We start from the raw sequence: 24,601 nt of genomic DNA on the forward strand, positions 1-24,601 counted from the left end.
GCCGATGAATAGATTCTGGGCTCTATCAGAATGTTAGCAGAGGGGGATGGGGCAGTGTCAGTTATTTATTATTTTTAGGAGCTGGACAACCTCTTTAAGGCAATGAACACCACATTTCTACATCTTGCTGAAAGGATACTAGTTTTAGTTTGACAAAAGATTTATTTAAAATAATCATTCATATTTAGAGAAGCATAATATATCACAATTCCCCACGCAGGTGGGGGAAAGTATAGTCTACATTGTGTTGATATCGCTGTGCATAAAGTATTGTCTATTGCAAAGGGCTGTGTAAGGAAGGCCGGAACAATAAAAAAATAAAATGCAAAAGAAGAAGAAACAGTAGAAAGGGATGCTGCTCTGGCTCAGCACCTCCACTGAGCTGATGAGATAAAAAAATATTTTATGATCTTGCAAATGGCCATTTGAAAAAGTAAGGGGTGGGATAGGGCCAAGATTCAGCTAACATACAAAACTCTCAGTTTACTTAACTGCTGGATAGATAATCAGAATCTTAAAAGTAGTCTCTGCTGGTGTCACGTGGGGCAGGGATAGGTGCAGCCCTAAGCTCACCAACAGCCACTTTGCCTGCCTACTTGAGAATCCACCCTAAACACCAGATCTTTAAAATGTACCTGTCGTTAACAAAAACATTTTATATAATGTAGATAATACCATTGTATGCATATTTGTAATATACATCGGTTAAAAAATGTGTATATTTTTCTCACTTCAGCTATTGCCTGTCTGTCTCTGTGAGGAGTCCAAATACAGGAAGTGTGGGTGGACAAGCAGGGCTCTGTACACTGAGGACAAGCAGGGCTCTGTACAATGAGACAACACCTACAGGTGTGGAAGACCACACAATAAATAGTGAATATACCCCAGTTAAAAATAATTTATGACAAGTATAATCATGTATAAAAGTAATTTTATTGAAATGTATAGTTTAAAAAATACATATATGTATATCTAAAATCACAGAATCAATTCATAAACGGTAGTAAAAAAATATATATATAGAATATATAAAAAAATATAAATATAAAAGTATAACGTGGATGCTGGGGTGAGAGAGCCTGTATGCCAATAAAATAAATAAGGAGATAAAGTAGTTCTTTGCGAAGTCACAATGCTAGTAGTGAGCTGCAATTAATAGTTTATAAATCATAAATAAATTATAAATTAATATCTGCAGGGGTTGCATGCACAAGGTGAGGGGAAGGAGGGGGGAAGGGCGTAGTGCAAAATGTGCAAAAAAGATGTACAATACTTGTGGAAATAAATTACCACGCAATGGCCGGTGAAGGCAACCAATTATATGTGATAAAATTATGGATTAATAACCAAAACAAAAGGCAAATGAATAAAACATGACACTCAAGTGAGTTGCAACAGGTGAAAAGATTTAAAAATTTAAAAATTAATTAACCGTGCAAATGGAGTGGACAAGGACTTGAACATGCAGCCTAAAGAAGGGAAGATAATAACACCTGGGTCACACGGTATAGTGCTAATAGTAAGCAATAACAACCAGCAGGCAGTGGGCAGCAATAGTGCAGATAGCAGCAGATAGATAGCAGCAAGTTTAGGTGGTGACTAGCAACAAGGAATAATATACAGGAAAGAAACGGTCTAGTATAAAACTGGCACAGGACTCACCCCAATCCACCTCCACAACTCCGACGCGTTTCGCCAGAAGCGGCTTTGTCAAAGCCGCTTCCGGCGAAACGCGTCGGAGTTGTGGAGGTGGATTGGGGTGAGTCCTGTGCCAGTTTTATACTAGACCGTTTCTTTCCTGTATATTATTCCTTGTTGCTAGTCACCACCTAAACTTGCTGCTATCTATCTGCTGCTATCTGCACTATTGCTGCCCACTGCCTGCTGGTTGTTATTGCTTACTATTAGCACTATACCGTGTGACCCAGGTGTTATTATCTTCCCTTCTTTAGGCTGCATGTTCAAGTCCTTGTCCACTCCATTTGCACGGTTAATTAATTTTTAAATTTTTAAATCTTTTCACCTGTTGCAACTCACTTGAGTGTCATGTTTTATTCATTTGCCTTTTGTTTTGGTTATTAATCCATAATTTTATCACATATAATTGGTTGCCTTCACCGGCCATTGCGTGGTAATTTATTTCCACAAGTATTGCACATCTTTTTTGCACATTTTGCACTACGCCCTTCCCCCCTCCTTCCCCTCACCTTGTGCATGCAACCCCTGCAGATATTAATTTATAATTTATTTATGATTTATAAACTATTAATTGCAGCTCACTACTAGCATTGTGACTTCGCAAAGAACTACTTTATCTCCTTATTTATTTTATTGGCATACAGGCTCTCTCACCCCAGCATCCACCTTATACTTTTATATTTATATTTTTTTATATATTCTATATATATATTTTTTTACTACCGTTTATGAATTGATTCTGTGATTTTAGATATACATATATGTATTTTTTAAACTATACATTTCAATAAAATTACTTTTATACATGATTATACTTGTCATAAATTATTTTTAACTGGGGTATATTCACTATTTATTGTGTGGTCTTCCACACCTGTAGGTGTTGTTTTAGTTGCTCTTTTCAGTGAATAATAAATCCCCTACCTTATCTACACAATATTTCTAATTTTGAGCCCTTGAGGAAAGTTTCTTTCGGTCACTCTGTACAATGAGGACAAGCAGGGCTCTGTACACTGAGGACAAGCAGGGCTCTGTACACTGAGGACAAGCAGGGCTCTGTACAATGAGGACAAGCAGGGCTCTGTACACTGAGGACAAACAGGGCTCTGTACACTGAGGACAAGCAGGTCTCTGTACACTGAGGACAAGCAGGGCTCTGTACACTGAGGACAAGCAGGGCTCTGTACACTGAGGACAAGCAGGGCTATGTGCACTGAAGACAAGCAGGGCTCTGTACACTGAGGACAAGCAGGGCTCTGTGCACTGAGGACAAGCAGGGCTCTGTACACTGAGGACAAGCAGGGCTCTGTACACTGAGGACAAGCAGGGGTCTGTGTATTGAGGACAAGCAGGGCTCTGTACACTGAGGACAAGCAGGGCTCTGTGCACTGAGGACAAGCAGGGCTCTGTGCACTGAGGACAAGCAGGGCTCTGTACACTGAGCACAAGCAGGGGTCTGTATACTGAGGACACGCAGGGCTCTGTACACTGAGGACAAGCAGGTCTCTGTACACTGAGGACAAGCAGGGGTCTGTGCATTGAGGACAAGCAGGGCTCTGTACACTGAGGACAAGCAGGGCTCTGTATACTGAGTCTCGATGACATGCTCCTGGCTCACACATCAGGATGACTAACAAGCTATGAGCCTGCACATGGCCCTGCTTGTCCCACTGTCACTTCCCGTATTCGGACAAGCAGGCAAAAGCTGCAGGGACAGAATTTTTTCACCCAAAAATATACACATTTTTTAACCAATGTATATTACAAATATTCATATAATGGTATTATCTACATTATATAAAGGTTATTGTTGATGTCACGAACACTTTAACTGGGTGACAGTCCCTTTTCTCGGTGAGTGCAGAGGCATAACAAGGGCATAACAGATGAAAAGAGGTCAAACATGTCGGGTCTAAACGAAATACCAGCAATAAGCAGACGACAGTAATGTCCCAAGGTCAGAATACACAGGGTTAAACAAGTAAGGTGTATACAAAATACCGTGCAGAGGAACTGAACACAGGTAATTTGAGATACAAACTGACTGGGTATCGTCAGGCCCAAAGTGTGAGATTGATCCTTCTAATTGTGCATGTGTATCATGTCTAGTCAAAGATTTGAGTGAGAATTAATATATTGTGTATTTTATTTTATGTCTATGTGTATTGTACCATTTTATTGGGGCCTGTATTGTAACCTTTTAGAGCCAAAATGTCTCTTGCCCATTCATCAAACCAGTCCATATAACTAAGGATGAGATAAGAGATTCCAGTCCTAGATAAGTAAAGAGACTTGAGGTGATTTGGAGGTCAGTCACCTAGGTCTCAACAAGATGATGGCCCAGCCCCAGCCTTAACCCCTTAAGGACCAGGCCATTGTACACCTTAGGACCAGATTCTTTTACCAAATATTCTGATTCTGAGACAGTTATTTCGTGACATATTCTACTTTATTTTGGTGGTAAATTTTCGGCGTTACTTGAATCCTTTTGTTGTGAAAAATTCCAAAATTTCATGAAAATTTAGCATTTTTCTAGCTTTGAAGCTCTCTGCTTGTAAGGAAAATGGATATTCCAAATAAATTTTATTTTTATTCACAAATTCAATATGTCCACTTTATGTTGGCATCAAAAAATGGACATAGTTTTACATTTTGAAAAAATTAGAGGGCTTCAAAGTAGAGCAGCATTTTTCAAAAATGTCATGAAAATTGCAAAATCTGAAGGGACAGATGTTACAGAACTACAACTCCCAGCATGCCTTGGCAGTCTAGGCATGCTGAGAGTTGTAGTCTGGCAACATCTGGAGGGCTACAGTTTGGGCACCACTGCAACAGTGGTCCCCAAACTGTGACCCTCCAGATGTTGCAAAACTACAACTCCCAGCATGCCCAGACAGCCTTTGGCTGTCTGGGCATGCTGGGAGTTGCAGTTCGGCCTTCCTAGTGGTTGCCACAGTAAAAATCACTTTACTTTCAGTTTCATTTGTCCCCCCACCGTCGATTCCCTACCTGAGCCGGGATCTCCGGTGAATATCTGCTATGATTGCGGGGCCCCACGAGTCTTCTCCTCCAGGTACCGGCCTCCATGTTCTCCCCCCGTTTTGCCTGACATCCAGGGGTGGGCAGAACGGGGGTTTTCCATGGCAACCCACCGTCCTGCTCTGCCATTGATCAGAATCAGTTCTGACCAATGGCAGGGGATGGGAGGAGATCGCAGCATTGCGACCTCACTCCTACCCTGCAGGATGCTGGGGCCTGTCACTCACAGGTCCGAGCATCCCTATTTTCCGGGTGATCGGGTCACCAGAGACCCGATCAGCGCAGAATAGGAGAAAATCGCATGTCTGAATTGACATGCTATTTTCTGCGATCGCCGACATGCGGGGGTCTGGGGACCCCCCTCGGCATTTGCATGGCATGCCTGCTGAAAGATTTCAGCAGACATGCCGTTCCGATCTCTGCCCGGCGCGCGGCAGAGATCGGAAATACAACAGGACGTTCTCTAACGTCCTTGGGCATTAAAGCCCAGGTAGCGGGGACGTTAGAGAACGTCCTATGTCCTAAAGAGGTTAAAGACTCCACCACTGTAGCCTATATTAACAAACAGGGAAGTACAAGACGTCCAGCCTTGCTGCAGGTAACCTATCAGATTATCTCCTTAGCAGAAACCAACCTTCTCTCCCTTTAATAGAAGTAGAAGGCTCCTCTGGGTCTTGGTAATTAACTGAGGTAGAGACTTCTCTTTATTTGTCTCTGGGTATGGGGCCCTCTTCCTCCGTGACTATGGTTCAAGGAAACAAAATTACCCTTTTAACGCTTATTTTTTTTTTTTTTTTTGCTGATAAGTGGGAGTTAGATTGATGCCTGTCACTTATTCATGTAGTCTTCGGTTTCAAAAACAATGGAGGGAAAGTAATCATTTCCTGCACCAGCAGAGTGACAATATTGTGCCAAATTTTTGTGCAAGCTTTTTTACTCAACAATTTTGGATCAAAGTGGAAAACAAATTTCGCGCAAAGACCAGAAAAAGACCTCTATCCACTTACCCTATTAAAGAACAAAGAGAGCGGCATTCCAGATACGTGTAACCCAGTGAGGGTGTATTTATTCACACATCTGTAGGTAAGCGCAACGTTTCGGCTCCTCAATAGAGAGAAAGGCTCTATTGAGGAGCCGAAACGTTGCGCTTTCCTACAGATGTGTGAATAAATACACCCTCACTGGGTTACACGTATCTGGAGTGCCGCTCTCTTTGTTCTTTGGTGAATTCTTTGGGGCCTGAGTCGGACCCTGGAGCTGAGCACCCGACGAGATCTGGAATCCTTGGCAACAGCCACGCATGGTGCTTCTTCATCTGGATTGTTTCTTCACTTACCCTATTAGATAGTTAGATCATTTCTCGAATCCTTCAAGCTGGGTATTGTGTAGATAATGATTGTGCCAGATACAGATCATGTGGATTTTTATATGGTAACTAAATATTTGCAAAAGAACAATGACTGTCAGGTCCTCATGTGCACTCAAGGAGCAGGATGTTCCCTGTGACTTAGACTTAATATGTGTTTTTGTGTATGATATATAACTATTTGATACTTTATGAGTTCTTCTTTCTTTTTACCCAGGAATGCTGCACAGAGCCTTCAGTCTGTTCTTGTTTAATACAGAAAATAAACTCTTGTTACAGCAAAGATCAGACGCTAAAATCACCTTCCCAGGTTTGTATTTCTACAAAATTATTTTAATACAAGCAAAGTCATATCCTATTTCACATAATTCTACAGTGGGTAGACAGTCTTCACATTTTAGGCTGTTTATAAAAGGATGTATTGCAGGAAGTAAAGGTGTTCCCCATGGGATCCAGTTTAACCCCTTAAGGACCCAGCCCATTTTCACCTTAAGGACCCGGCCATTTTTTGCACATCTGACCACTGCATTAATAACTCTGGGATGCTTTAATAACTCTGGGATGCATTAATAACTCTGGGATGCTTTGACCTTTCATTCTGATTCCGAGATAGTTTTTTCGTGACATATTCTACTTTATGTTTGTGGAAAAATTTCATTGATACTTGCATAATTTCTTGGTGAAAAATTTGATGAAAAAATTTAAAATTTAGCATTTTTTTTTACTTTGAAGCTCTCTGCTTATACCGTATATACTCGAGTATAAGCCGACCCGAGTATAAGCCGAGACCCCTAATTTCAACCCAAAATCCCAGGAAAAGTTATTGACTCGAGTATAAGCCTAGGGTGGGAAATACCTCATCCCCCCCTGTCATCATCCAGACCCGTCATTAACATCCTCATCATCCCCTTGTCATCATCCCACACATCCCCCCTTCATCATCCCCTTGTCATCATCCCACACATCCCCTTATCATCCCACACATCCCCCCTTCATCATCCCCTTGTCATCATCCCACACATCCCCTTATCATCCCACACATCCCCCCTTCATCATCCCCTTGTCATCATCCCACACATCCCCTTATCATCCCACACATCCCCTCTTCATCATCCCCTTGTCATCATCCCACACATCCCCTTATCATCCCATACATCCCCCCTTCATCATCCCCTTGTCATCATCCCACACATCCCCCCTTCATCATCCCCTTGTCATCATCCCACACATCCCCTTATCATCCCACACATCCCCCCTTTATCATCCCCTTGTCATCATCCCACACATCCCCTTATCATCCCACACATCCCCCCTTCATCATCCCCTTGTCATCATCCCACACATCCCCCCTTCATCATCCCCTTGTCATCATCCCACACATCCCCTTATCCCACACATCCCCCCTTCATCATCCCCTTGTCATCATCCCACACATCCCCCCTTCATCATCCCCTTGTCATCATCCCACACATCCCCTTATCATCCCACACATCCCCCCTTCATCATCCCCTTGTAATCATCCCACACCCCCCCCTTCATCATCCCCACCCCCCTTCATCATCCCCACACCCCCCCCCCCCCCCTTCATCATCCTCTTCTCATCATTCGCCCTCAGTGGTCTTCAACCTGCGGACCTCCAGAGGTTTCAAAACTACAACTCCCAGCAAGCCCGGGCAGCCATCGGCTGTCCGGGCTTGCTGGGAGTTGTAGTTTTGAAACCTCCGGAGGTCCGCAGGTTGAAGACCACTGCGGCCTTCAACATGCGGACCTCCAGAGGTTTCAAAACTACAACTCCCAGCAAGCCCGGGCAGCCATCGGCTGTCCGGGCTTGCTGGGAGTTGTAGTTTTGAAACCTCCGGAGGTCCGCAGGTTGAAGACCACTGCGGCCTTCAACATGCGGACCTCCAGAGGTTTCAAAACTACAACTCCCAGCAAGCCCGGGCAGCCATCGGCTGTCCGGGCTTGCTGGGAGTTGTAGTTTTGAAACCTCCGGAGGTCCGCAGGTTGAAGACCACTGCGGCCTTCAACATCATCCAGCCCCCTCTCACCCCCTTTAGTTCTGAGTACTCACCTCCGCTCGGCGCTGGTCCGGTCCTGCAGGGCTGTCCGGTAAGGAGGTGGTCCGGTGAGGAGGTGGTCCGGGCTGCTATCTTCACCGGGGGCGCCTCTTCTCCGCGCTTCCGGCCCGGAATAGAGCCGTTGCCTTGACAACGACGTATCTGCGTCGTTGTCAAGGCAACGTGACTATTCTGAGGCCGGGCCCGAAGCGCTTAGAAGAGGCCTCCCCGGTGAAGATAGCAGCCCGGACCACCTCCTCACCGGACCACCTCCTTACCGGACAGCCCTGCAGGACCGGACCAGCGCCGAGCGGAGGTGAGTACTCAGAACTAAAGGGGGTGAGAGGGGGCTGGATGATGTTGAAGGCCGCAGTGGTCTTCAACCTGCGGACCTCCGGAGGTTTCAAAACTACAACTCCCAGCAAGCCCGGACAGCCGATGGCTGCCCTGGCTTGCTGGGAGTTGTAGTTTTGAAACCTCTGGAAGTCCGCAGGTTGAAGACCACTGCGGGTGGGGGAGTTCACTCGAGTATAAGCCGAGGGGGGTGTTTTCAGCACGAAAAATCGTGCTGAAAAACTCGGCTTATACTCGAGTATATACGGTAAGTAAAATGGATATTCCAAATAAATTATATATTGATTCACATATACAACATGTCTACTTTATGTCTGCATCATAAAGTTAACATGTTTTTACTTTTGAAAGACATCAGAGGGCTTCAAAGTTCAGCAGCAATTTTCCATTTTTTCCCAAAATTTTCAAAATAAAAAAATTTCAGGGACCAGTTCAGTTTTGAAGTAGATTTGAAGGGCCTTCATATTAGAAATACCCCCAAAAATGACCCCATTATAAAAACTGCACCCCCCAAAGTATTCAAAATGACATTCAAAAAGTTTGTTAACCCTTTAGGTATTTCACAGGAATAGCAGCAAATTGAAGGAGAAAATTCAAAATCTTCATTTTTTACACTCGCATGTTCTTGTAGACCCAGTTTTTGAATTTTTACAAGGGGTAAAAGGAGAGAAATCTTCCTAAAATTTGTAACCCAATTTCTCTTGAGTAAGGAAATACCTCATATGTGTATGTCAAGTGTTCAGCGGGCGCAGTAGAGGGCTCAGAAGGGAAGGAGCAATAGTGGGATTTTGGAAAGTGAGTTTTTCTGAACTGATTTTTGGGGGGCATGTCACATTTAAGAAGCGCCTATGGTGCCTATGGTGCCAGAACAGCAAAAACACATGGCATACTATTTAGCAAACTACACCCCTCAATGAATGTAACAAGGGGTACAGTGAGCCTTACCACCCCACAGGTGTTTGACGACTTTTCGTTAAATTTGGATGTGTAAATGTTTTAGTTTTTTTCACTAAATTGCTAGTTTTCCCTCTAATTAAATTTTTTTTCAAGGGGTAATAGGAGAAAATGCCCCCCAAAATTTGTAACCCCATCTCTTCTGAGTATGAAAATACCCCATGTGTGGACGTCAAGTGCACTGCGGGTGCACTACAATGCTCAGAAGAGGAGTCACATTTGGCTTTTGGAAAGCAGATTTTGCTGAAATGGTTTTTGGGGGGCATGTCCCATTTAGAAAGCCCCTATGGTGCCAGGACAGCAAAAAAAAAAACACATGGCATACTATTTTGGAAACTACACCCGTCAAGGAACGTAACAAGGGATACAGTGAGCCTTAACACCCCACAGGTGTTTGACGACTTTTCGTTAAAGTTGGATGTGTAAATGATTTAATTTTTTTTCACTAAAATGCCGGTTTTTATCCAAATTTTACATTTTTACAAGGGGTAATAGGAGAAAATGCCCCCAAAATGTGTAACCCATCTTTTATGAGTAAGGAAATACCCCATTTATGGACGTCAAGTGCACTGCGGGCGCACTACAATGCTCAGAAGAGAATATTTGCAAATTTTGCTGAAATGGTTTTTGGGGGGCATGTCACATTTAGGAATTCCCTATGGTGCCAGAACAGCAAAAAAAAAAATAAAAAGGCACGTAACAAGGGGTACAAAGAGCCTTAACACCCCACAGGTGTTTGATATAGTGGGATGTGAAAAGGAAAAATTTTATTTTTTTACACTAAAATGCTGGGGTTACCCCAAATTTTTCATTTTCACAAGTGGTAATAGTAGAAAATGTCACCATAAATTTGTAAAATACATTTCTTTGGAGTAAGGACATACCTTATACCTGGATGTTAGGAGCTCTGCGGGTGCACACCGTTCTCTGAGGAGGAGGAGCGGAGTCAGGGCCTTGAGCTTCTGCATTGCTGCCTATGGAACCAGAACAGTGGGACCCCCCTCAAGGACCGTTACATGGGGTAAATAACTTGGGTACACTAAGTAACTAAAGTGGGGTACAGTGGAACATATAATCATAAAACAGGTTATGTTCCCAGAATGATGACCCAGAGCATAGCCAAAACTTTTTTTTAATACTTTTGACTCCTACCTGTCCGTGTGCTGTAGTCTGTCCCTGCTTCTTCCCTGAGGGGGCTCCGATCACAGCAGAGGGGGGGGGGGGGGTCCCTGGCTCCTTCTTGCAGCTCTGACCGCTGACTGAACTCAGCCGGCAGAGCTGCGAGAAGAGGTGGTTAACCGCTCCCCTGCCGGCTGCTATTGGCTGAACGATCCAGCCAATAGCAGCGCTCCTGGGGGGGTCATCCTGTGACCCGTATGACCCGAATCGCAGCAGATCGCCGGTGTGAATTCATGGGGGCATCTCAGGACCCCCCTGGGCATTTTCACGGGATGCCTGCTGAATGATTTCAGCAGGCATCCCGGTCCGGTCCCCGCACGGCACGCGGCGGAGACCGAAATTCCCACGGGCATATGGATACGTCCTGGGTACTTTACGATCTAAAACCCAGGGCGTATCCATACGCCCTGGGTCCTTAAGGGGTTAAAGGGGTGTCCAGGTATAAAACTTCTTTGCAAAAACTCTTCATAAAGAGTTACTACAGGTTGTCTTGTCAGTTACAGGTTATATGTATTATGTAATTTTTTGTGATCCGGCCGAACTGCATGTTACAATTTGATCTGAGGAAATTGCAGGAGGGATCTCTTCTAGCCCTGTAAAAGGGAACCAGTCACCTGCTGCCCAAACCGTGGGAGCAGGGTCTGGGAACACTGTGGGATTTACTGTGATTTAATAATAATTTAAAAAAGCGACTAAAAACTAACCATTGAGGTGCTCTTCAAGGAAATCAATGCTGACAACCATACTTACCTGGCGCCGTCCGGGGTCTGGTTCTCCCACTATCTTTTATATCTTCGGTTCCATGGCCGACTTAAAGCATGGGCGGAGCCTCATGACGTCATCGCTCCTGCTTTTCAGCTTGGTCTTGCTAGCAAACAGCAGCGGTGACATCGCAAAGCTCAGCCCATGCTGCAAGTCGGCCCCAGAACGGAAGATACAGAAGAAGAAAACTGGAGCTCGGGCAGGGACCAGGTAAGTGTTCCAGGCACTGCCTGTCTGTACCGACAGGTTAGTGCAGGAGAAACAGATGACAGATTTCTTTTTATAGAAATAGATAGGATGAGGCCCGTCACTCAGTGCCGACAGGGCGAAGAGCAGACGCAGGGACCACCCCAATAACTACTTACTCAGGTCCCAGCAGTTTTTTAAACTAGGATTTTTTTCAGGATAACCTTCCTCCATTTATTTTTTTGAGAAAACAATCATATTTATTTGTATACTGCAAGAAACAACACCTGGAGCACTCACCTCAGACACCAGTTGAGGCAACCAAAGACTTCTTTATTGATGGTGCAGGTAACACAGCATAGCAGGGAGGTGGATGGATGACACATGAACAGGTGGGCTCTGCCGGGGGGCGACGGTCCATATCGCACGCCTTCCACTTCGTCAGGCCCCTTCCGGCAGGTGTACACCAGACAGGTAAATACAAAAGCCAAGGGGAGGGATCACATAGAGCACACCCAGCAGTAGTGCACATATTAACTCTGTGTGTGCCAAACCATAGTGATATGTCTAAAAAACAATCTGATGGTGCGAACAGCAGTTATATAAAAAAAAAATAGAAAATATTTAAAACATAGAACCTTTCTATAAATTAAGGAGTACAGTGAAGGGGAGAACGATCCAAATCATAACAATGCATTCTTTTCGTTATAATCATTGAGGCCCAGAGGTCCCGTTGCGTTAAGGTGAAGGATCCATCTGGCTTCTTTTGCGAGTAGGACTTAGTGTTTAGTCTTTCCCCCATGCACCCTCTACTTGTTCTAGTGCGGCAAACTTCACTGTTTCTGGGTTTCCATCATGCGTTTTTAACATGTGATCTATGAATCGAGTGGACCCTTTGCCGGTTTTCAATGAGTGGAAATGTTTCCTGACTCTGTGAAATAAGGGACGAATAGTTTTTCCTATGTAATATTAACCGCATCCACATACTAGAGCATAAACCACATGGTCTGTACGGTAAGTTATACATTGTCTAACTTGGATATAATGGCCTCCTAATTTCACTGCCTCAGCCTTCATATTGTATCTACAAAAAGAACAAGAGCCACAACTGAAATTGTCTACTGGACGTGTGTCAGACAACCATTCCTTTTTCTCAGTATTTTATTAGAAAGGCTATGTTTAAACCTATTCTTCATAATTTATGCAGTGTTACCTAACCAGTGTGCCTCCTGTTGTTGCAAAACTACAACTCCGCAAAAAAACAACCCTGCATGCTGGGCGCTGGCATTTTCCAACAGCTGGAGGCCCACATGTTGAGAAATGCTGATATCTAATCTTGGCGCAGGGACTCTTGTTGAATATCAATGGCCTTTGAGCATTTAAACTTCCATATTATTGGTCTGATTTGGTGATTTATTTTTTATCTAGTGTACAGTAGTTGTAATGTATTAGGATTACAATGAATGTGTATTTTGGAACTGTTCTATATGAAGGGTGTGTTCACATGTACAATATACTCCGCATATTTCATGTGAAGGATTTGAAGCTGTGTTCAGTCATTTAGTTTACATAAAATCTGCAGCTTTAAATTTTGCACATTAAATATGCACAGAATACTGTACGTTTACATACACCCTGGAGGTATTCCCATCCACAGGATAGGGTATAAAAAAACTGGTTGGCCGAGGTTCGACCACTGGAGCCCCCACCAATCCTGAGAGCAGCTATGCGGCTGCTGGACAATGCCAAGTTAAGGACTCAGTAATGTTTAGAAGTCCCATAGAGAATGAATGGTGACCTGGCTGTGCAATTTTGTCCCTGTATTCAGAATCGTGGTTGGTCCAATCTTTTTGTTCCCAATCCTGAAGATAGGGGTTAACTTTTTCTGATGGGAATTTCATTTGCATTTCTATATAATGGCTTAGGTTATTACTCAGACACATGCTGCGGCCACCCACTCAACATCCCCATGGAAACTGAGGAAGAAAAGGCTACAGGAGTGCGAAGAGCGGCTCAGAGAAGGTTAAATGCTGAACTAGGAGTCCCACTGGAGCAGGTATGATTACATATTGGCATTGTATTGGCTTTATTGGCACTTTATTGCTCTTGGTACAACGGGGGCACGTTGTTCATTTTAACAATAGGTTATGATGTTAGGGTCAATAAGGTGGAGACTGCAGACCCACCTGTCTATTGGTGGTCAGTTGACCATCAGTATTTCATAAAACTAACATTAGACCTCTGTTTTTAAGCTCACACTTGGACTTTTAATTCATATTAATAAAAGTGATATTTTAGGGGTGGGCACAAAATGTTTTTTTTTTACCCTGGGCTTTGGCCCATGGGTTTGGTAATTGTGTTATTGTCCCCTTAACTACCTGGAGTCTTACAGTTATGGCCTTAAATGTAGGCACCCCTGAAATTTTTCAAAAAAAAATAAGTAATTATCACAGGAAAGGATTGCAGTAACACATGTTTTGCTATACATACACATGTTTATTCCATTTGTTTGTATTGGAACTAAACCAAAAAAGGAAGGAAAAAAGCAACTTGGACATAATGTCACACCAAACTCCAAAAATGGGCCGGACAAAATTATTGGCACCCTTAGGCTAGGACTCCGCTGAGATTTTTGCCCTGCGATTTTTGTGGCAGAAAAACGGCAGAAAAACTGCCACAGTTTTTCCCTGCGCTTTGGCGTTTTTTCTGGCGTTTTTTACCTTTGTGTGGAATTTGCCTTTTTTGGCCCCTTTGCGTTTTTTTTTTACAAAATAGTTGGGTACCAAAAAAATTTTTTTTTAAAAGGATGCAATAGGGATGTTAAAATGTATTTAACTAAATGTTTATTTTTTCCAACAAAATTTTAATACATTTTTTTATAAAGTTTGTGTGTTTAACTTTTTTTCTCTTTTTTTTTTAATTTTGTATGTAGTACTACCCCCAGCATGGAACACACTGTTCCATGATGGGAGTAGTAGTACCTGTACTATAGACATATCGCCCCGGATGTCAGTCTGACACATGATGCGATCGTCCATAATATAGCAGTGATGTGGCTGTATACATCGCTCACATCTCTGCACTATACTCCGGCCAGTGATGTGAATAGAACATCATTCATATTTTTCCGCCCAGAGCTGTGATTGGCCGGATGGTTGCAGCCAATCACAGCTCTGAGGAAAATATGAATGAATGAGTGGCCAGCCCGGAGTATAGTGCAGAGCAGGGATGCGAGCGATGTATACAGCCGCTCCATCTCTGCTATAGACAGGACGATCACAGCGGGTGTCAGTGGTGATACCCGCTGTGATCTGTTCTTACTTGCAAGTACTACTACTCCTAACATGGAGCACACTCTGCTCCATGCTGGGAGCTGTAGTGCCTGCATTAATAGACAAATCGCAGCGAGTGTAACTTCTGACACGTGTTGCGATCTGGCTATTAATGCAGGTACTACAGCTCCCAGCATGGAGCAGAGTGTACTCCATGTTGGGAGTAGTAGTACTTGTAGTTAAGGAAAGATCACAGCGGGTATCACTACTGACACCCACTGTGATCCTCCTGTATAATGTGTGGATGCAGCGGCCGCTCGTCTCTGGTCCCCTGCACTGCCGTATATATACACATATTCCTAGAGCTGTGATACGCTGGAACCATCTGGCCAATCACAGCTCTCTGCGGGAAATATGAATATATGTATATATACGGCAGTGCAGGGGACCATAGAAGAGCGACCGTCGCATCTATACATTATACAGGAGGATCGCAACGGGCAATTTGTCAATTAGTACAGGTACTACTATTCCCATCATGGAACAGTGTGTTCCATGCTGGGAGTAGTAGTACTACCTAAAAAATTTAAAAAAGTGAAAAACACGCACACACTACATTTTTATTATTGTCGGCTACATTTTTAGTGCTTTACCCGCCCACGTAAATTAATCCCTGTTTCAAAATTAATAAACATTTCGTAATAAAAAAGATAAATTTCGTTAGATACAATTTTTTCCATCACTACTGTATCTTTTTTTATAATTTTTTTTAATGGTACCCTACGAAATTTTAATAAAAAAGGTATCTCCATAATTTTTTTGGATTGCTTAAGTCCAAAAAAGAATTAAAAACGCCTACAAAAACACAAAATTTTAAACCAACATTTAGTTTTTTCTTGGCGTTTTTGCTCTCCCATAGACTTCTATGGGATGATAACGCCACGATTTCAAGGCAAAAAATGCTAAACTAGGTTTTGTCGGGCGATTTGAAAATTCAGCCTCTGAGCCCGAAATTGCTGAAAAACGCCAAAAGGATAAAAAAATACGCCAAACTGAAAAACGCCAAGTGAATCTTGCATTTTGCAGTTTACTATTGATCTGCAGCTAACATCTGGATGCGGCGTTTTTTCACTGAAAAAACACTGTGCGGGAAAATTGGCATTTCTGATGGCTTTTTGCAAAAAAGAACTCAGTGGAGTTCCAGCCTTAACCCCTAAAGGACCCAGCCCATTATCATCTTAAGGACCCGGCCATTTTTTGCACATCTGACCACTGTCACTTTAAGCATTAAAGGGGTATTCCAGGCAAAAACTTTTTTTTATATATCAACGGGCTCCGGAAAGTTAAACAGATTTGTAAATTACTTCTATTAAAAAATCTTAATCCTTCCAATAGTTATTAGTTTCTGAAGTTTTCTGTCTAACTGTTCAATGATGATGTCAAGTCCCGGGAGCTGTGCATGATGGGAGAATATCTCCATAGGAACTGCAAAGCTCCCGGGACGTGACATCATCATTGAGCAGTTAGACAGAAAACAACCACTCAACTTCAGAAGCTAATAACTATTGGAAGGATTAAGATTTTTTAATACAAGTCATTTACAAATCTGTTTAACTTTCCGGAGCCAATTGATATATAAAAAAAAGTTTTGGCCTGGAATACCCCTTTAATAACTCTGGGATGCTTTTACCTTTCATTCTCATTTCGAGATTTGTTTTTTGTGACATATTCTTCTTTATGTTAGTGGTACATTTTTGTCGATACTTGCATCATATCTTGGTGAAAAATTCCAAAATTTGATGAAAAAATAGAAAATGTTGCATTTTTTTTTTTTACTTTGAAGCTCTCTGCTTATAAGAAAAATGAATATTCCAAATAAATTATATATTGATTCACATATACAATATGTCTACTATATGTTTGCATCATAAAGTTGACATATTTTTACTTTTGGAAAACATCAGAGGGCTTCAAATTATAGCAGCAATTTTCAAATTTTTCACAAAATTTTAAAAATTGAAATTTTTCAGGGACCAGTTCAGTTTTGAAGTGGATTTGAAGGGCCTTCTTATTAGAAATACCCCATAAATGACCCCATTATAAAAACTGCACCCCTCAAAGTATTCAAAATGACATTCAAAAGGTTTGTTAACCCTTTAGGTGTTTCACAGCAATAGCAGCAAATTGAAGGAGAAAATTCAAAATCTTCATTTTTTACACTCACATGTTCTTGTAGACCCAGTTATTGAATTTTTTCAAGGGGTAGAAGGAGAAAAATCTTCCTAAAATGTGTAACCCAATTTCTCTCGAGTAAGGAAATACCTCATATGTGTATGTCAAGTGCTCTGTGGGTGCACTAGAGGGCTCAGCATGGAGGGAGCGACAGTGTGATTTTGGAGAGTGAGTTTTTCTGAAATGGTTTTTGGGGGGCATGTCACATTTAAGAAGCCCCTATGGTGCCAGAACAGAAAAAAAAAAACACATGGCATACTATTTTGGAAACTACACTTCTCAAGGAATGTAACAAAGGGTACAGTGAGCCTTAAAGGACAAGTCTCACAGTAAAAAATTGTTCATCTTTTAGTGCAGAAGGTAAAGTTATACAGGTTTGTAAATCACTTCCATTACCAATGTTGCTTAGAAACAAGCTTTTTCTGCATTCTTCTGTCTGACAGGAAATTCAGCTGTTCCAGGTTTTCATGACTTTCGACCCCCTATTCAGGCTGTTATCAGCAGCATCCAGGGGACGTGACGTGACAATTACCCAGAAAACCCCTGTGCTGCAGAGAGCTGACTGAGCTCGGCCTTAGCCCCTCCCATCTGATGAATATTCACACTGTCCTCCCTCTGTTCTGCAGTGATTGGCTGAGCAGCACTGCCTATATGCCGGCTGATTCAGATCATAGCAGAGTCAGCAAACAAGCTGATTCTCTCCCCTCTCCTTTCTAATGTTTTTACACTGATAACGGAGGAGAGGGGGGAGGGGAGGGAGCTGTCACACTGAGCACTGGGGAGAGAGGAGTGCAGGGCAGAGAAGGGGGGGGAGGTGATTGTGCCACTGTAAAGCAGGAGGCGGAGGGAGTGATTTTACAGTGTAAAACTGCAGCTTCAACTCCAGGGTCCCTCTCTCTGAGCACTGAGATTACATTTTGTTTCCTCGTGGCCACCCTGCTGTCTGGGCTATGATTGAAGCTCAGTGTTATGTGGGAGGGAGCTAGCAGAGCTGTAGGAGTGGCTAACATAAGCTAGGGGTGGTAACAAGCTCTCTGCTCAGGCAGCTGAGAGCAGGAAATGTGAGCAGTGCATGCAGGGAAATGTAGTCTTTGAGATCACAGGGATAGCCACCATAACCAGGAAGTAACTGGAATTTATGAGCTGAATAGCCGGTGAATGGGGGGCGGAAAAAAAATCACAAACATGTCAGAGAGGTGGTAGGTGAATATACTATGGAATGGCTAGGTATTTTTTTTTTCTTTGCTGCATGGGATATCTTCTTTTACACCTCACAGGTGTTTGACGACTTTTTGTTAAAACTTGTTGTGTAAATGAAAAAAATAAATTCACTAAAATGCAGTTTTTTCCCCAAATTTACATTTTATAAGGGGTGATAGGAGAAAATGACCCCCAAAATTTGTAACCCCATTTCTTCTGAGTATGGAAATACCCCATGTGTGGACATCAAGTGCTCTGCTGGCGAACTACAATGCTCAGAAGTGAAGGAGCACCATTGAGCTTTTGGAAAGAGAATTTGTTTGGAATGGAAGTCAGGGGCCATGTGCGTTTACAAAGCTCCCCCCCCCCCAATGGTGCCAGAACAGTGGACATATGACCCCATTTTGGAAACTACACCCCTCACAGAATTTAATAAGGGATGCAGTGAGTATTTACACCCCACTGGCATTTGGCAGATCTTTGGATCAGTGGGCTGTGCAAATGAAAAATTAAATTTTTCATTTTCACGGACAACTGTTCCAAAAATCTGTCAGACACCTGTGGGGTGTAAATGCTTACTCTACCCCTTATTACATTATGTGAGGGGTGTAGTTTCCAAAATGGGGTCACGTGTGGAGGGGTCCATTGTTCTGGCACTATGGGGGCTTTGTAAACACACATGGCCTTTAATTCAGGACAAATTTTCTCTTCAAAAGCCCAATGGTGCTCCTTCTCTTCTGAGCATTGTAGTGCACCCGCAGAGAACTTTACATCCACATATGGGGTATGTTCTTACTCAGAAAAAATGGTGTTACAAATTTTGGGGGGCTTAGCATTTTAATGAAATTATTTTTTTAAATTTTCCCATCCAACTTTAACGAAAATTTGTCAAACACCTGTGGGGTGTTAAGGCTCACTATACCCCTTGTTACATCCCGTGAGGGGTGTAGTTTCCAAAATGGGGTCACATGTTGTTATTTATTCTTTTGCGTTTATGTCAGAACCGCTGTAAAATCAGTCACCCCTGTGCAAATCACCAATTTAGGCCTTAAATTTACATAGTGCGCTCTCACTCCTGAGCTTTTTTGTGCGCCCGCAGAGCATTTTATGCCTACATTTGGGATATTCCTTACTCAGGAGAAATTGCGTTACAAATTTTGGGGGTCTTTTTTTCCTTTTACCGCTTGTGAAAATAAAAAGTATGGGGCAACACCAGCATGTTAGTGTAAATTTTTTTTTTTTTTTTTTACACTAACAGGCTGGTGAAGCCCCCAACTTTTCCTTTTCATAAGGGGTTAAAAGAGAAAAAGCCCCCCCAAAATTTGTAGTGCAATTGCTCCCAAGTACGGAAATACCACATATGTGGCCCTAAACTGTTTCCTTGAAATACTACAGGGCTATGCGCATTTGAGGACTAAATTAGGGATTGCATAGGGGTTGACATAGGCTATGCCAGTGATTCCCAAACAGGGTGCCTCCAGCTGTTGCTAAACTCCCAGCATGTCTGGACAATCAGTGGCTGTCTGGAAATGCAGGGAGTTGTTTTGCAACAGCTGGAGGCTTCGTTTTAGAAACACTGCCGTACAATACGTTTTTCATTTTTATTGGGGGGGGGGGCAGTGTAAGGGGATGTATATGTAGTGTTTTACCCTATATTATGTGTTAGTGTAGTGTAGTGTTTTTAGGGTACATTAGCACTGGCGGGTTTACGGTGAGTTTCCTGCTTGGAGTTTGGGCTGTGGCGAAAAACTCACTGTAAACCTGACTGTGTGAATGTACCCTGTACATTCACATGGGGGGGCAAACCTCCAGCTGTTTCAAAACTACAACTCCAAGCATTCAACAGCTGGAGGCACACTGGTTGGAAAACCTTCAGTTAGGTTCTGTTACCTAACTCAGTATTTTCCAACCAGTGTGCCTCCAGCTGTTGCAAAACTACAACTCCCAGCATGTACTGATCGCCGAAGGGCATGCTGGAAGATGTAGTTATGCAAAAGCTGGAGGTACGCAACTACAACTCCCAGCATGCCGAGACAGCTGTTTGCTGTTTGGCCATGCTGGGATTTGCAGTTTTGTAACATCTGGAGGGCTATAGTTTAGAGACCACTGCACAGTGATATACCCATACTGTAGCCCTCCAGCTGTTGTAAAACTGCAAATTCCAGCATGCCCACACAGCAAACAGCTATCTAGGTATGCTGGGAGTTGTAGTTTTGCAACATCTGGAGGGCTACAGTTTAGAGACCACTGTATAGTGGTCTCAGACTGTAGCCCTCCAGATGTTGCTTGGCTTTCCATAGGATCCAGGGAGCCACATCGCCGTCCTCTTCTGCCGCCGATCACCGCCCGCTGCCACCACCGATGGGTAAGTGGACCTTCGGCGTCGGTCCTCCTCAGTTTCCCCATTCTGCCCAGCCTACTGTGGGTGGGCAGAATGGGGAAACCAAAAGTTTACCCCCCCCCCCCCCCCGCCCTGCTATTGGTCGTCGCTTCTAGACGACCAATAGCAGGGATAGGAGGGGTGGCACCCCTGCCACTTCACTCCCATCCCTTCAGGGGGATCGTGGGTGTCTTGGACAACCCCGATCCCCCATATTTTCTGGGTCACCGGAGACCCGTATGACCCAGAATTGCCGCAAATCGCCTGTGTGAATTCACCGGCGATTTACGGCGATCGTCGACATAGATGGGGTCTGATGACCCCCCTGGGCATTTGTGCGGGGTGCCTGCTGATCGATATCCGCAGTCCCCGCCCAGCGCACGGCAGGGACCGAAATTCCCAAGGGCGTACAGGTACGTCCTGGGTCCTTAAGTGCCAGGGTGTCAGGATGTACCCGTACGCCCTGGGCCCTTAACAGTTTCACTTAAAGGGGTATTCCAGGCAAAAACTTTTTTTATATATCACTGGCTCCGGAAAGTTAAACAGATTTGTAAATTACTTCTATTAAAAAATCTTAATCCTTCCAATAGTTATTAGCTTCTGAAGTTTTCTGTCTAACTGCTCAATGATGATGTCACGTCCCGGGAGCTGTGCATGATGGGAAAATATCCCCATAGGAGCAGCACAGCTGCTGGGACGTGAGTCATCAGAAAGCAGTTAGACATAAAACAGCAACTCAACTTCAGAAGCTAATAACTATTGGAAGGATTAAGATTTTTTAATAGAAGTAATTTACAAATCTGTTTAACTTTCCGGAGCCAGTTGATATATAAAAAAAAGTTTAGGCCTGGAATACCCCTTTAATATTTGGTTGCACACCCTTTGGAAAAAATAACTGAAATCAGTCGCTTCCTATAACCATCAATAAACTTCTTACACCTCTCTGCTGGAATGTTGAACCACTCTTCCTTTGCAAACTGCTCCAGATCTCTCTCATTGGAAGGGCACCTTTTCCCAACAACAATTTTAAGATCTCTTCACAGGTGTTCAATGAGATTTAGATCTGGACTCATTGCTGGCCACTTCAGAACTCTCCAGCACTTTGTTGCCATCCATTTCTGGGGGTTTTTTGATGTATGTTTGGGGTCATTGTCCTGCTGGAAGACCCAAGATCTCGGATGCAAACCCAGCTTTCTGACACTGGGCTGTACAGTGTGACCCAAAATCCACTGGTAATCCTCAGATTTCATGATTCCTTGCACACATTCAAGGCACCCAGTGCCAGAGGCAGCAAGACAACCCCAAAACATCATTGAACCTCCACCATATTTCACTGTAGGTACGTAGTTCTTCTCTTTGTAGGCCTCATTCCGTTTTCGGAAAACAGTTGAATTATGGGCTTTACCAAAAAGCTCTATCTTGGTCTCATCTGTTCACAAGACATTTTCCCAGAAGGATTTTGGCTTACTCAAGTTAATTTTGGCAAAAAGTCTTGTTTTTTTTATGTCTCTGTGTCAGCAGTGGGGTCCTTCTGGGTCTCCTGCCATAGCATTTCATTTAAATGTTGATGGATAGTTTGTGCTGACACTGATGCTCCCTGAGCCTGCAGGACAGCTTGAATATCTTTGGAACTTGTTTGGGGCTGCTTATCCACCATCCAGACTATCCTGTGTAGACACCTTTCATCAATTTTTCTCTACCGTCCATGCCCAGGGAGATTAGCTACAGTGCCATGGGTTGTAAACTTCTTGATAATGTTGCGCACTGTAGAGAAAGGCAAATCTAGATCTCTGGAGATGGACTTGTAACCTTGAGATTGTTGATATTTTTCATAAATTTTGGTTCTCAAGTCCTCAGAAAGTTCTCTTCTCCTCTTTCTGTTGTCTATGCTTAGTGTGGCACACACAGACACACAATGCAAAGACTAAGTGAACTTCTCTCCTTTTAATCTGCTTTCCGGTGTGATTTTTATATTGCCCACACCTGTTACTTGCCCCAGGTGAGTTTAAAGGAGCATCACATGCTTGAAACAATCTTATTTTTGCACAATTTTCAAAGGGTGACGATCATTTTGTCCAGCCCATTTTTGGAGTTTGGTGACATTATGTCCAATTTGCTTTTTTTCCTCCCTTTTTGGTTTAGTTCCAATACACACAAAGGGAATAAATATGTGTATAACAAAACATGTGTTACTGCAATCCTTTTCTGTGAGAAATACTAAATTTTCTTGAAAAATTTCAGGGGTGCCAACATTTATGGTCATGACTGTATACTGTGAGCTTCTGGTGCTGGGACACAACTATGCATGACTTAGAAGTTGCTGTATTTGGTGAATACTTGATTGTGATTATTTATATCTATTTCCAGGTAAAACCCGATGAATTTCTCAATCTAACCAGGATTCACTACAAAGCTCGGTCAGACGCCATCTGGGGAGAACATGAAATAGCTAATGTCCTGTTATTACAAAAAGATGTATCAGTCAATCCTAATCCCAATGAGGTCAAAAACCACTTCTACATTTCCAAAGAAGAGCTGACACATTTATTGGAAAGGGCCGAGCGGGGAGAAGTGAAGATTACCCCTTGGTTTCAGCGCATTGCAGAAAATTTTCTATTCAAATGGTGGGACAACCTGGAGAATATAAAATCCTTTGAGGATCATAAAATCCACCGATTGTAAAGGGAAGAATAAACAGAATTGAGTGTGAATTGCATTTCTGCATTAAAATTTAAAAGTTTTCATCAGTAAAATATCCTTTTCCTGACAAACTTGTCCCTCACAAAAAGAAACGTGGTCTCATACATGAAAACGTTTTCTGGGGCATAAACAAACACAATTCACTGTTTCAAGGTTCAGATGATTTTACATTTCAATGATTTTAACATTATGAAAACCTTGTATTGTCTTTCACACAGCTGAATTCTTTGCCCCACTTTTTAAAACATGCAGATCTATTTCTATGCATATTTTAGATAGCATGGGCCAAAATTTGCAAGATTGAACATTGTTCACAGAAATTCACTACAGCTGATCGATGAGTTTCAACCAAGCAGATTCCTCATTTTTGATTAGGAGAAATAAAGTTTTATCAATTAATTGGTTTTCAGAGTACATTCTTCTGACTTTTTATTTATATTCCTGTGAGTAATGCTCTCCTAAATTATTTGGAGATTTATCAAAACCTGTGCAGAGGAAAAGTTGACCAGTTGCCCTTAGCAACCAATCAGATCGCTTCTTTCATTTTTAAAAAGGCCTATAAAGAATAAAAGAAAATATTTGTCTGGTTGCTATGGTCAACTGGTCAAATTTTCTTTGGCAGAGATTCTGCTAAATTTCCCCAATGAGATGATGTGATTATTACTTACTTCTCTCACCTATATAATGTTTTTTTTAATCCCTGATTATGCAAATAACACTGTTGTTAAAAGGGGTTGTTCAGGTTTTAGAATAATAATAAAAATAAAAAAAAAGGCCCAAAATAACAAAGTGGCAGTTATTCACCTCTCTCTGTGTTGATCCGACCTGCACTCCGGTCTTCCTTCTGGAGCTTAAAGGGGTACTCCGCTGGAAAAAAATCATAACTCTTTCAATTTTGCACCTAAAAATCCATATGATGACTTATTTTTTGCGCCACCAATTCTACTTTGTAATGACGTCAGTCATTTTGCCCAAAAATATACGGTGAAACGGAAAAAAAAATCATTGTGTGACAAAATTGAAAAAAAAACGCTGTTTTGTAACTTTCAGGGGCTTCCGTTTCTACGTAGTACATTTTTCGGTAAAAATGACACCTTATCTTTATTCTGTAGGTCCATACGATTAAAATGATACCCTACTTATATAGGTTTGATTTTGTCGGACTTCTGGAAAAAATCATAACTACATGCAGGAAAATTAATACATTTAAAATTGTCATCTT

At 42.6% G+C, this 24,601-nt stretch overlaps 1 protein-coding gene across 8 annotated transcripts in view; it reads left to right on the forward strand.

The window, feature by feature from the left end:
- LOC130273167 (isopentenyl-diphosphate Delta-isomerase 1-like) overlaps positions 1–24,143 on the forward strand; it is a 110,141-nt gene extending 85,998 nt beyond the window's left edge. For 4 of the 8 annotated variants that reach the window (XM_056519517.1, XM_056519516.1, XM_056519519.1 and 1 more), the window contains 3 exons: positions 6,321–6,413; positions 13,521–13,651; positions 23,047–24,139. In XM_056519517.1, the coding sequence (XP_056375492.1) occupies positions 6,321–6,413; positions 13,521–13,651; positions 23,047–23,361 (539 nt within the window). In that variant the 3' untranslated portion in view covers positions 23,362–24,139. Of the gene's footprint in view, positions 1–6,320; positions 6,414–13,520; positions 13,652–23,046 lie in introns of all 8 variants that reach the window. The other 4 variants (XM_056519515.1, XM_056519514.1, XM_056519521.1 and 1 more) reach the window with 3 other exon arrangements.
- The last annotated feature ends 458 nt before the right edge of the window (positions 24,144–24,601 follow it).

Source organism: Hyla sarda, chromosome 5, assembly GCF_029499605.1.
Source record: "Hyla sarda isolate aHylSar1 chromosome 5, aHylSar1.hap1, whole genome shotgun sequence".
In the NCBI taxonomy this organism is placed as follows: Eukaryota; Metazoa; Chordata; class Amphibia; order Anura; family Hylidae; genus Hyla; species Hyla sarda.